General features: G+C 40.0%; 1 protein-coding gene across 3 annotated transcripts; it reads left to right on the top strand.

Annotated features, from left to right (window-relative positions):
- Window positions 1-1,021: 1,021 nt before the first annotated feature.
- Window positions 1,022-11,803, top strand: spsb1 (splA/ryanodine receptor domain and SOCS box containing 1). 3 transcript variants are annotated; one of them, XM_038722782.1, is made up of 3 exons: window positions 1,022-1,191; window positions 7,794-8,666; window positions 10,297-11,803. In XM_038722782.1, the coding sequence occupies exons 2-3, from the start codon at window positions 7,973-7,975 to the stop codon at window positions 10,422-10,424; spliced, it is 822 nt and encodes a 273-aa protein (XP_038578710.1). In that variant the 5' UTR covers window positions 1,022-1,191; window positions 7,794-7,972; the 3' UTR covers window positions 10,425-11,803. The 3 variants fall into 3 exon arrangements, with proteins under 3 accessions (XP_038578710.1, XP_038578708.1, XP_038578709.1); XM_038722780.1 differs by having other exon boundaries at window positions 7,790-8,666; XM_038722781.1 differs by having other exon boundaries at window positions 1,024-1,182; window positions 7,790-8,666.
- Window positions 11,804-13,672: the final 1,869 nt, after the last annotated feature.

Genomic DNA, 13,672 nt, shown 5'->3' with positions numbered 1-13,672 from the left:
AGACCATAATCGCATACTCCTGTCCCTACAATACATTTGAGGAGGACACACCAAACTAACAAAGAAGTAAATGGTGGCAGGCAGTTTGATGTCCTACCTGACTCGTTCAGCAAGTGATCCCAGTGCAGTGTGCAGTTTAGATCACACATTACAGTGTACAGTAAGGGTCCTGTGGTGGTGATGCACTAGTCTGAAGTTGGTTTTATATTGGGGAGAGGCTGTTGAATGGATATTGCATTCAGTATTTACTGTCAGTCATTGATGAACAAATTACAGCCAATAAAAAAATCAATACACAAGGACCCCAATGATTTTACCTTTATTTCTGTTTTTATGTGATGTATGTCAAGACTATGTGTGTGCAGTTATATTTTTGTCAAATAAGTGAATCTATCTAATGTTTTTGAAAACAATCTTTGACCTTTTAATATTTAATTGGATATTTTCATGCAGCCGCAAATTTGACATTTAATAACTACTATGCCCTAAGAGTTACAGCTGTGAAGACACATTTTCTGTGTTTGTACCATGTAATGTAATGTACAATGACAATTTAAAAAATCGATTTTTTATACTTTGTGTCAAAAAGAGCACTTTTAATAGTCTCAATCGATTTCTTACAATTTACAATAATACTTTTTTGTTCATCATACTATAATAAATACTACTACTACTACTAATAATAATAATAAGAAATATTAATATAACCTCTTAGCTGCCACAATGGCTTTTTAGCATAATGAAATCACTGAAATTTTACAAAACATCCTTTCTACATGTCAACAGTAAATTTAAATGTGTTTATAGCAGTAACAGTAAGTGGAGCAGTTGTTATAAAGGGGATTTATCTTCTTTAATCTCACATGCGTGCAAAATTGCTTGAACATGTCCCATGAATAATAAAAAAAAGCATAAACTAATTTACAAATGAAGCCAATGTCGCTCGGGTTGCAGTCAGTCAGTGGGGAGGTCCTAATCTAGCGTAGCAGCTGGGAGCATTTTACCACGTGACGCGAGTGATGTTAGAGAGCAGCCATCACCAGTTCACCTAATTCATGTCCAGCCTGAAGTGGTAAAAGGTAAGACGACAAGGAAACGGAAAGCTACGATGGAGTAGGTGAAGCCTGAGTCCTCTCCCGGTCTCATCCGCTCTGCTGTTTCACTGCCTCACAGCGTTACCAGGTTTGTTTGGTAGGTGCTCTTTACCCCTTTCTCCCCCTGTTTTCTGCTCATATGGTGGCTGCCGAAGCGCTTGTTACGGTTTCTGTGTTCATCTTTACGTCACACATTAGATATCGAAAACAACACCCGCAGAAAGGTTGGCACTTCCCAAACGTCCAGTTTAGAAGCAGCCACGAGTTGTTTTGTCTCTTGTCTTCGCCCCTTTGCTAACGTTAGCCATGTTGTGTTGCTGTTTATGCTAACACGGGTCGTGCTGCTTGTTGTGTAACAAACGTTTCGGATGCGACCGAGTTTCAGGTGAACAAAAGCATTGTCAGTAACGCTTGATTCACGCGCGGACGTTCCTTCAGCCAGGGGCACACAGGCTGCTTGGCCCACGAGAGCTTCTGTGAAGATTAGGCTGCTTTCACATTAGCTAGCATGACAAGCTATTGTGGGTCCAGAAGGCCTACTTACATGCACTCCGCTGCCAATATAACTTGGGCTAATGCACTTCAGTACAACAGACTATACGTTGTGTTTTCATAAAGGTTACAACAAGTTTTCTGTTTTTGTCGAAACGGCTTTGAAGAGGCGTTTATTCAACTTTATGGTCATTCTGGAAGCTAGTTAGTGGTAGGCTACTATTGACTTCAAACTGTTTCAGACCCATTTCAAAATGACCTTCCATTTCCAGAGTACTTGCAAAACTTTTTGTTGAGCAGCTCCTCTATTTGAAGAATATATTTGGTAAATTCCAATCAGGCTTTCCTAAAACACGTAGCCAACTGAAACTGCCTAAGAGTTTCAAATGACATCCTTGTGCAGGTCGACAAGGGGGAGCGACTCCATCTTAGTTCTGCTTACCTGGTGTAAGCCTGCTTTTTGATACCATCAACCATTCCGTCCTCATCAGCAGATTAAGTAGTTGCATTGGTATCTCAGGGAAAGCCCTCCAGTGGTTTGTGTCATTTGTCAAACAGATGGTTTTTGGTCTCTAACTTAACTCTTGGGTAACTATGTGACTTCATCTGCCCTGCTGTTATATTGGGGTGCCTCAGGGATCAGTCCTTGTGCCCATTCTTTTCTTTGTAGATGCTTCTCTTGGGCCATATAATCAGTTCTATACTCTATCATTGTTATGCGGAAGACACTCAGCTTTATGTTTCAGTAAAACCAGATGATTTTAACAACCCAGATACTTTCCACAACTGTTTAGTGACAACCGGTATTTATCACAGCTAAACTTCCATCTTTAACTTAGTTTTGACCAAACTGCACTTCTGACCATTGGCCCTGAAAATGAACCATGGGTTTTGGGTCTTACGTCATTTTCCAGTATATTGGCCCACTTGCCCCCTGTGTCAAACCAAACTCTAGGAATCTTGGCGTTTCATATGTGACCCTCAATTGGGGGGAAACTTAAACCATTTCACCAAAACTGGTTAAATCAGAAAATCACCTCTGGCTCCTCATATAAAACGCATCATTCATGCCTTATTTTTTTCCCCATCTTGACTTCTGCAATGCCTTTTCACTTCCTTTTGTCAAACTGCCCTGGTCTTCTGCTTATACAAAATGCGTCAGCTAGGCTTTTAACTAGGACTGGTCATAGACTGCACATCACTCCTGAAGCGAAGGTCAGTATTGATTTTTAACATTCTGTTAATCACTTATAAGGCACTATGTGGCTTAGCTCCTGCCTACAAAGCTCAAAAAATGGCGGAGTGTCCACTTAGGTCCTTCCAACCAAAATCTGTTTGCTATCCACGCACCGAACGCAAGGCGACAGTTCGTTTGCTGTCCTAGCACCCAGCCCCCACCCCTCCCATTAGATCAGCAGAGTGTGCTGACTGTTTCAAACAACATTTAAAATCCAGTTCCAATAGTGTGCTCTGGGTGGTGTCAGGTTGCGATATGATTTCTATTGTCGCATGTGCGTTGACTTTATAATGTTCTTGTTTGTTTTTGTGCTTGATATTGATGCAAATTGTGTTTGTTTGTTTTTTTTTAAAGAAGGTACCATATAAATAAAGTTTTACTTGGATGGCATTATTCTGAGATGCATTTTCATTATCGATCAATCTGTTGATCATTTTTCTTTATAAATCGATAAGCTGTTCGGCCCAAAAAATGTCAGAAAATTGTGACGGAGTACAAGGAGACATCCTCAAATGTCTTGTTTTATCCACAACCCAAATATACTCAGTTTACTCTCATAGAGGATTAAAGAGACCAGAAAATGTCCACATTTAATAAGCGGAAATCAGAAGATTTTTGTCTTTTTCTTAAATGACTCAGTGATTAGTTGTTTATGAAAATAGTTGGCTATTAATTTAATAGTTGACAACTAATCCATTAAGTGTTGCTGCTGTATTAAGAACCTCTGTTTAATGTCATACAGCCCAATAGCACGATAAACTACACCCTCCAAAGAGTGCAATCAACAAAAAATTAACATTAAAGCCTTTATTAAGAAAGGATTTATTGCAGCGCTATTGTAATAGACTGCATTTGTTTTAGTAAGGTGTCCCTAATAAACTGGCACTGAGTGAGTGTAGCATACATAATTACACCAAAGAAAGGGTAATTGCATAGAGAACTACAAAAGATGTCACTTTTCAGTTTGTGTCATCATAGGACATAGAAAAGTCAGACTGTTTTTATATTCAGAAACCCTTTTCTACATAACACATCCAAGCTTTGTAGCCGTACAATGGATGATGGATGACTTTGTCTTTGGTAAACCTTGAGCTTTATGTACTCAGGTCAACAAACAGGCTAGGGCTGAAGTTCAGGTGGGCTTGGTCTATATTGGGCCTTACAAGAGACAAGTGTTTTCCTCAGCTCAGCAAATCCAGCAAGCCCTTCCTCTTGCATTTTAATAAGCTCCAAACTAACCCAGGGGCCCAGGAACCCCGACCAGGCCAGGTTCCCAGCCCAAATATATCCTACCACAAGCCACCTTTTATACTACTAATGGGTATGTTTGTTTTGAAGTCCAAGGTAAATGTGGGAAGACCCTTTTTATTGTTCTGTTAGTTTTGATTTAGTTGAACATGTTGTGTGCGCTGTAAGGTGGCCCTTTGCCACAGTGAGAGGGAACGGTAAACCCCTGGCTCAAAGTGTGCAAATTAACATGTTTCACTCTCCTTGAATACTGGACAGGCATTGAAAAGGAGATTGTTTACATTCAGATGCTGGCCACCCGCTGCTTGCTTTTTCTTCCCTCCTGTTTTCCAATCACTGAAGAGACATGACCCATTTAAATGGTTGTTTACTTGCATTAGAATAAGAGCCAAAGCACTTCTCAATGAACTCTTGTCTACAATTCAATTAGAGTGGCCTTCCCAGCAGCACAGTTTTCCACATTACACAATGCGCTCTTCAGGCTAGCTGCAGCACAGGCAGAAGGACCAAGACCAAAGAGCAGCAGTAGTCACACCTGCGCCCACAAAAAGTCACATTATGTCTTTTTGGATATTGATCCTTAGTTCGCAGTGTGACGTATCGGACCAAATGGGGTTTTCACTATGAAACACTGGCCTGGCTGTGGTCTGTTGTGATGGAGTGGAAGTGAAGCATAGCAGGTATTTATCAGGCTTTCATTTTCAATTTTCTGAAACGGTTTCTGCCTCACATGAGCTGTGGTCCGGCTACGTCTCCCTCAAACGCGACGGAACTTTTTCTTTTTTTTAACCAGACATTTTATTGCTTTTCCTGTTGCCTCTGACTAGACAACCATATAATAAATGGCTGGAGTTTTTCCCCTCCCTTTTTTTTTTTTTTTTTTTTTTTTTTGGAGATTGTGGGAATAGTAGCAGAGTAATGTGGATGGAGGGCCTCTACTTGAGCGCTGCTTTTCATGTTAATTAGCTTTTGAGAAACCAACCGTATTAGATGGCATTTCAAAATGCATAGAGCCAAATCATTTATTATATTCTCCTTTTTAAGATTATTTATTTACACCTTTATGGTTATCACTTGACCAAATATGGTTAATTATGGTTGTGTACGCGTGCCAGAAAAAGGACATGATTTTCAAGTTTTGTGCAGGAGAAGTCCCTAGTTGTCAGTTTGTTTTGTTGCTGCTTAATAAGTGGTTGAAATTGGCAACATCATGTTTTATACATTCTAGGATTGACTCTGCATTATCAAGAAAAGCTGAGGAAGTAATATGTAAAATTGAGGACAACTAATCAAATCAGGTTTGAGTCACTTAAAGGAGCACATAACATGAGTGTTTACCAGTTACGCCTGTAGAGCTCTAAACCCTTTATAGCAGTGGTTCTCAAACTTTTTCACATCAAGGACCCCTAAACTGACACAAATTAGACCACGGACCCACATTTGATAAGATTTTGTCCCAGGGTCCCCCATCTGATAGGGTTTTTGCGAACGTGTGTGAAACCCATGACCCAAATAGTTATACATTCTGTCGTGTTACTTGCGGATGGAATTATGACCATCAATTATTCCCCTTCTTGCTGAGGACCCACTGGAACCCCCCTCAAGGACCCCTGGGTATTCCCAGACCCCATTTGGAGAACTATTGCTTTATGGAACTTAATGTCTTATAAACTGTTAGGAACTGATGATGATGAACAGGATCAAGGTAGCATGTTGCACATTTTAAGTGATCTAGGATGTTGAATAAATCCTTTGATGTGCTTATTTTTTTTAATGAATGTGAATATATCACTGACATGTTTCATTGTCTTTTGTAGGTGTACCATTGTTGTCTTAAGGTGATGCCACATAGGGCAGTTTGGTCCTAACTATTTTTAGATGATTGCTTATCTGTGAGATTGCGCATCTGTGAGATTCTAACAGATGCTCACAAGTCTCTGAGCTAGAGTCCAAGAAAAGTCTCAAGTCACTCATGATTATAATGAGCATTGTATCACCTGCTGCGTTCAATCCAGGCTGCTTATAACACTGCATAGCTATAAGGATTCTGTAACTGTAACCTGTTTTTCACTTACAGATCACAAACATGTAATGTGCAATGCAATTTTGACAGCTTATTAGCTAGCCTACTGTAAGTCAACACACAATCAAACCATGTGTAACGTTAACTAAATAAAATTGTAACATTACATGATCAATGTAATGTTTGCAGCCATCATTAATAATTAACGTGATGGCAACCAGCGGGACGTAAATGATTATGTTCATCAATTACCACAAAGTCCAAGTCAAGTCTGAAGTCTTTTGAGGATGAGTCTCAAGTCACTGTGTGCGACATGAGTCCAATCCTCAAACTCGAGTCCCCATCTCTGCGTTCTAATCATGCAAATTGAATTTCTCCCAGCTTCATTACAGCTAGTCAGGTGGTTTGTTTTTTTTTATTTTTCCTCTACATAGAGTTGGATTACTCAAATGCAGAATTAACCCAACAGAATGCTTTAAAGCGCAACTTTATGTGCTTTATGTGTCACAATGTGTGCACTGTTGGATAATGTTATATGTGGGTAGCACAGTTGGAAAAATAGAATGCATTTGCTTTGCTCTTTGTTTTTTAAATTTAGGGATTTAAGCAGACACCTTAAGTGTGGTTGCTATAGGGCTGCAACTAACAAATTTTCATTGTCGATTAGTTGTTTGCTCAGTTTTCAGCATTCAGTTTTTTGTCAGAATAGTAAAGAGACGAGAAAATATTCACATTTAAGACGCTGGAATCAGAATATATTTTTTCTCTCTTCCCACCCCCCCATATTTCTACGTCAATGGTACATGCAGAACTATATGACCGTATGTATTTTAATTTAAATTAACAGCTATAATTATTTTTTTTTAGTTTATGGTTTACCATTTACAACTTATGCTTCCATGGGCGCTGACATTGTTTTGTGACGTAATTCAGCTGCTACTAGTGAAGTCGGTACATTTTTATCCGAGTTCACAAGTAGGGAATCTTCTTGTGGAACGCCACCAGACTTCAGGTGGCGTTCCAGGATAGTTGGAGGTTGGAAATTTCCCAGGTCTGAGTTGCCTGGAACGCAGCATTAGTCTTAGTTGGCTCGATATCATACTGAAGAGGTAGGGAGGTAGAGAAAAATATATGCTGTACAGTCCTGCTACTGTCTGACTTTTCTGGACTTTAGATTATAGTAAAATACGGCACACTGTTATTGAAGTATTTACCATCTTCACTAAGGCTCCAGTGAGGCCGTGATCAGCTGATCCATGTTGTATAAAAATGTTATCAGTACTAATTGGTATGTTGGTTTACATTTTTTTTAGGTCATGGTACACTGCTTACTTTGTTCCAGACACCAAGCATCACATGAGGAGAAAGCCACTTAACAGCCCCGCAGCTAATATCAGTTGTTGCCCACTGATTACCAAATTAATCGCATTAAAACATTGAGTTAATTTTCCTTTTTAAATGTGAACATGCACTGTAAAATTTCCAGTAAATGCTGTGTGATGTCATTATAAAAGGGGGGTGTGTGTATGTATGTATGTATGTATGTATGTATGTATGAAAAGATAGACACTGTGCCTTTTTGTTTAGCTAGCTCTTGTGTTGTAGGATGCTAATGTTCGGTCCAAACAGAAAGATGGCTGATTAGTTAAAAATGAAAACAAAGTAATCTGCTTTCATCTCGCCTCATCTCCCCAGGTAGGCTTCAAACAACCCCTGGTCTGACCTTCGCTGTCTACATCTAGTGACACAGGAGCACACGCCTGCTTCTTGGGTTGCAGAAGAACAGTGGAGGAGAGGGTCTGAGGCTGAACACTCCCCCCATTAGTATTTTGAGGAGGGGGGAGGAGGAAGGAACGAGCTGCTATAACCACCCAGAGCATGGGGCAAAAAGTCCCAGGTGGCATTAAAACCATTGATATGCGGGATCCGGCGTTCAGCCCCCTGAAGCTGGAGCTACAGGCCCTGAGTCGGACCAAGCCATCTCGACTGGATCTGCTGCTCGACATGCCACCTGCCAGCATGGACGTTCAGGTCCAGAACTCATGGAACAACGATGACCGCTCACTGAACATATTTGTCAAGGATGACAACAAGCTGGTGTTTCACAGGCACCCTGTGGCGCAGAGCACGGACGCCATCCGGGGACGTGTTGGCTATACAAGGGGACTGCACGTGTGGGAGATCAGCTGGGCTATGCGTCAAAGGGGCACGCACGCTGTGGTTGGAGTGGCTACAATTGATGCCCCGCTACACTCTGTGGGCTACACAGCTTTGGTAGGAAGCAACGCTGAGTCGTGGGGCTGGGACCTGTGCAGGAGTAAACTCTACCACGACGGCAAAAATCACCCAGGAAAAAGCTACCCAGCCTTCCTCGAGCCAGACGACACCTTCATTATACCAGACTCCCTCTTAGTAGTCTTGGACATGGATGAGGGGACGCTGGGTTACATAGTGGATGGACATTATCTAGGGGTGGCGTTCAGAGGACTTAAAGGCAGGAAGCTGTACCCGGTGGTGAGCGCCGTGTGGGGACATTGTGAAATACGAATCCGGTACATAAATGGACTTGATCGTAAGTGCAAAAAAAAATACTTCTGTTAGTCTTTTCCCTCTTGAGAAACAGTTTTGCCATCTATGATGATGTCTTACATACAGCTCTTACACAACCAGTCGCGCCATTTATTAATGCAATAAACAAAGGTGTGACCGTTCAGGGTTTGTCACACTGTCGAAGCAGGACATTTACTGCAGACAGGGTTACTTAAATCAGTATTATGTAAAGCGGTACATGTGAGAACACAACTATTTTTGTTCTTGCCTTGTGCTTCATATCACATAAATTAATATTTAACTGTATCCCTCATTCACTTTGTCCTCCATATGTGAATGATGATGTGTCCTAATCTTAGTAAGGAGTCACCAGAGAAAATATGTGATCTCACTGTAACCTGCCCTAGCTTTTGTCATGAACTGTACTTTGACTTTGTCTTCAAACTAGATTGTGGCACCTCCAATATAGATGTCAGTGTTTATTGCTTTAAAAACATGCTCATGACCAAAAAAGACAAGCTGTTTGTTTTCCTCCCTAGACAAGTGTAGAATGGATACTAATTGGATTAATGCCAATAATTCCATGGTGAAAGGGTCAGGCCCATTTAAATGAGGAAAACATAGGTGCTTATTGAAACATGTTGTACTACCCACATGTCCCAAGTGCTCTGTGCTCATTAGATTTTTATGTAGAGCTCAGATCTCTTGACCTAGTTTAGGCCTGCGTAAAAGAAGCGCTACAGATGCAGACACTTTCTATTAGTTAAGACATTTCTCTTACTGTTGGATGTAGAGAGGGTGGGAAGTCCATGATCTTATACATTCATGTTAAAGGTTAGTCTCACAATATGTAGTCAGTCCTGTTGATCCAGTATGCAGGGTTGGCACTGCAGCTTAAAAAATATGGCTGCAAGTAAAATAGTTTTTTTTTTTTTTTTTTTTTTTTTTTCTTGCTTTTTCTGGCTCACTTACCAAACTAATGGTAAATATCAACAAGGCTGGATAATGAACATATGTGTTGAAAGCCAAAGAAAATGTCTGTAGCACACATTGACAATTGTACCAAAATATATTCAGATTCTTTGACCTAATAGAATACAAATGAATAATTTCATAAAGTATTACAAAATTGTTCAAGATGCCAACCCAAAATGACAATCACGTTAGGAGTGTTAAAACTGTCTTGCATTGAGCCACTGCCTTACAGATGTGTTAATATCACCTCTGAGGATGTTGTTTATTTCATCCCTCCTCCTTGAATTTCCTTCCTCTGATGGAACCTGCACACACTGAGACAACATCTTGATTTTAGATTTATTGCAATTAATTCCTATATTTCAAAGCAGAAATGGGTAGAATGGATGCAAAGATCTTTGCGAATGATCTCAGAATGACTATCTCCCACAAGCTTTTATTGTGTTCTCCATGGCAGTAGAAGATAAAGGTTATAATAGTGTTCCATTCCCTTTTTAATAGCAGGTCACTCCCCCTCTGTTTGCATTATTTTATTGTATTGTGCCTATCCATTTAATGGACATGACACAGTATCTCTCAGATTTGTGTTAAGGCTTGACATTTACACACTCCTGAAATGAGATTCGCTAACACACTAAATATGCTCTTCCTCACCTCTTGTCTCCCCCTCCCCACAGCTGAACCACTCTCTCTGATGGACCTGTGTAGGCGCTCGGTGAGGGTGGCACTAGGAAGAGACCGTCTGAGTGAAATCCATAGACTGCCCCTGCCGGCCTCTCTCAAGAACTACCTGCTTTACCAATGACTGCGCTGACAGTCACGTGACACTCGGTCTCTTTCTCCATGTTTCTCTGGGATCCTTCTTGGGTTGAACCCGTTTGACAGCATTGCTCAAGCCTCCAGGACTGACTCAGCCTTCAAGTATGCTTCTGTGTCGGTGGCTGGACTCCTTTTTTGAGTTTCTTACCCTGTTTTTATGACTCTTTGCAATTGTATTCTCTAACTTTATAAAATCAGGAATCACTGAGCACTATGCATTAGCTGATCCAGATGGTCACCATGTTGGTGTACCCCCTCCGGTTTGTAAGTTAATGTGGCACATGTGGTCCGTATCTCTGCTGTGACCTCTGGACTTTTTGATTATGAATTTCTATCAGGTAGCCATTTTAAATTTTAATGTTATTGGTTGTGCTAAAACAAGTGTGTGTGTGTGATAGAAGTTAAGCTAAACCTGGAGCATTGGTGCAGAAGTGCATTGCCAGTATCTGGTCACAAGGTGGCAGCACATACACACATCAACCTGAACATCCACTCAAACTAAGAATTATGACATGAAATACTAGTTGCTTTTAGAAATTGTGGTTTTTAAATGGATTATGAATTTAAAAAATGCCATACACAGAAAGGAGATGCTGACCACTCCATAGTGAGTCTGTAGTGCAGTGTGGATGAATGCACTGTGGCAGTTCTGACCACTCACAGCTTTATGGAAGTGTGCCCCATTGCTTACAAATATGGCATCCGTTAAGAACATCATCAGCAGGAATTTTAACGGAAGGATAATGTCACTGTGATTATTTGTAGCATGCATCAGCAGGAAATCTTTCTCTATACAATCACGTCATTTTTCTTTTTTAATGTTTCCTTGTAATGCAGTAGTTTTGAACCACATGCTGTTGTAGTCAAGAGTACTGGGGTTTCTTTTGTTTTTTTTAAATTTAATTCAACCAGTCTCTTATCAACAGATTTCACGGGGTTTGCACATAATTCAGGCGGAGAATGGAAACTAACCAATGAAATGGCCACTGAAGTGGTTCGTTGAAATGGAAAGAAATGCTACTTTTGGGTCTCAATGGCACATAGCTGAGAACCATTGATGTACTATTTGTGTTTTATGACATGTTAAGGAGAGAAACTTCAGATTTAAGGCACTATGACAGAAAAAGACAATCCACAAAGTGCTGCACAAATGTTAAAAGGTTAGATTGCCAACATATTGTCAAATGCCATATCATAGACTTCTTGACTCTAGGATTTTTAAATGTGCAGACGTGGTCCTTATTCAGCACTCTGCTGATGTGGACACACTGTGCCACCTTGCTTCCTTGCTTGCAGTTTCCTTTTTATTTGTATTACTTGTTGTAGATTTGTTTGTAAGTATCTATTAAAGTTTATTTCAAAGTATCTACTGTGTTTTGCATTGTACAGCAATCTACTGTGAAAGATGGAAAAAATATTAGCTGCGGTATTTTGCAAAATGATGAAATGCTGTAAACTTGAAAAGTGAAATTACATTAGATGGAGTTGATACGGTAGTACAAGATGGTCGTTACCTTATCCATATTCTGTGATTCTCCGGAGGAGGAATGAATGTCTTATCTAAATTGAAAATTGTTACAATATAGTGGCTACATGACAGATTTTGAGGTACCTTGTTACTATCAAGATTAAAATCTTTAATTCCAGTGCTTTTTAAAAAAAAAAAAAAAAAAAACATTTTAATGTGACTGGAGAGAGCGCAAAGGTGTAAATTATAAAATTTATGATGGCTGAATTCCATTTAGCTGCTTTGGTTTCGGGCTCTTGGCATTGTTCACGCTTGCTTACTGAGACATTGAATATAACCGGTCTAATCAGCCAGAATAACTAAACCCCTGCGTCGATGTGCAGGGCCTTTTAACCTCTCAAGGCAAAGCAAGCGAGTACCTTTCAACAACCAAGGCAATTCAGAAGTATTTACATATGGCATGGAAAGGCAAACGGGGAATTAAATAAACAAAAGGAAAATAGAAACACACATTCACTTAGGATTTAAAGAGTATGATAAAATACAAGATAGAAATAAGGTAAAATAAAACAGGAGAATAAAAATTGCAGTTAGATTTGGGGAGTTTGTTCCAGATACTGTAGGTGTTGCATAAAAACAGAAAGCTGCTTCTCAGCCTGAGATTTAACCCCTCTCTCTCACTGTCGCATCAGTCTCCAACTACTGTAACCATTTCACTGCGTAGAGAAACTGACACCAAAGATTAGGGTAGACAGTGAATTTGAACACCCACATAGGCTACATAGTATTGACCATGTAGAAGTCTTCAGTCACCTTTGAAATTTGTAGTTAAAGCCAGTTATCTGAGCTGAATGAGACTAATACTTGAACACAACTAAGCAATCCTGTTTTAGCCACACCACACAGTCGTTGGAGAACATTTATTTCAAGAAGATGAATCCTTAGACCACTAACTTTCTGTCAATAAAAAGCACAGGACCCTCTTTTTAATGTCGTTTCCAGAAAGGAACTCATTCCCTTCTGAAAGTCAGTGAGATGTGGGGGCACAATTTAATTATGTTTGAATACTACTAATTCTACTTTGAATATGAAAGTGAGTGATGTGATTCTACACACAATATATAGTAGACACTGCAATCAGTTGCATGTTTAGACTTGTTTAGTCTGCTAAAATTTGTAAATGTGACTCCTTTAGCGCTTAGCTAAATGCTAACAACCTGTGTTGCACCATATGCTTCCCTTTTGCTCTTGCAAGTGCAATATAGTGATTTTCATGCAGACATTCAATTTATTTCTAATTATTTATCTCGTGCATAAAAGAAGGAAAAATTCTGTGAAAATGCAACCAAATAACAAGCTTCAGATGATGAATATCATACATACAATGAAAAATCACAAACTATTGCCGCCAAAACTACCACCACCTGCAGATGAGCCAAGAACTAAGGGAAACCAATACTTAAGGGGTCAGGGAGTGGTGAGAGGAGTGCGGGGGGCGTTGAGCCTCTTTTACTGCTGCATCAGTCCGAGAAGAAACTGATACACTTTATTCCCTGTTATCGTCTGGCACAGGGTTAGGTTCAGCTAAGTTTATTTGCACATGCACACACACATTTGGGTGTATGTCGCGTTCAGCAGCTGTTTCAACGAAACCCAGACATATTTGAGAGCGCCCATAAAACTACACCAGTGGGATCTAAAATGCACATGCAGGAGGACATAAAGCAAGTGCAGCTGGGTTTAAAAGACTTTTGACATAATGGCAG

Source organism: Micropterus salmoides, unplaced genomic scaffold (genome assembly GCF_014851395.1).
Source record: "Micropterus salmoides isolate LMB-PRFRI ecotype aquatic unplaced genomic scaffold, ASM1485139v1 Ms_hic_scaffold_16, whole genome shotgun sequence".
Taxonomy (NCBI): domain Eukaryota; kingdom Metazoa; phylum Chordata; class Actinopteri; order Centrarchiformes; family Centrarchidae; genus Micropterus; species Micropterus salmoides.
Note: the sequence above shows the minus strand (reverse complement) of the source record. Positions and strands in the feature narration are given on the sequence as shown.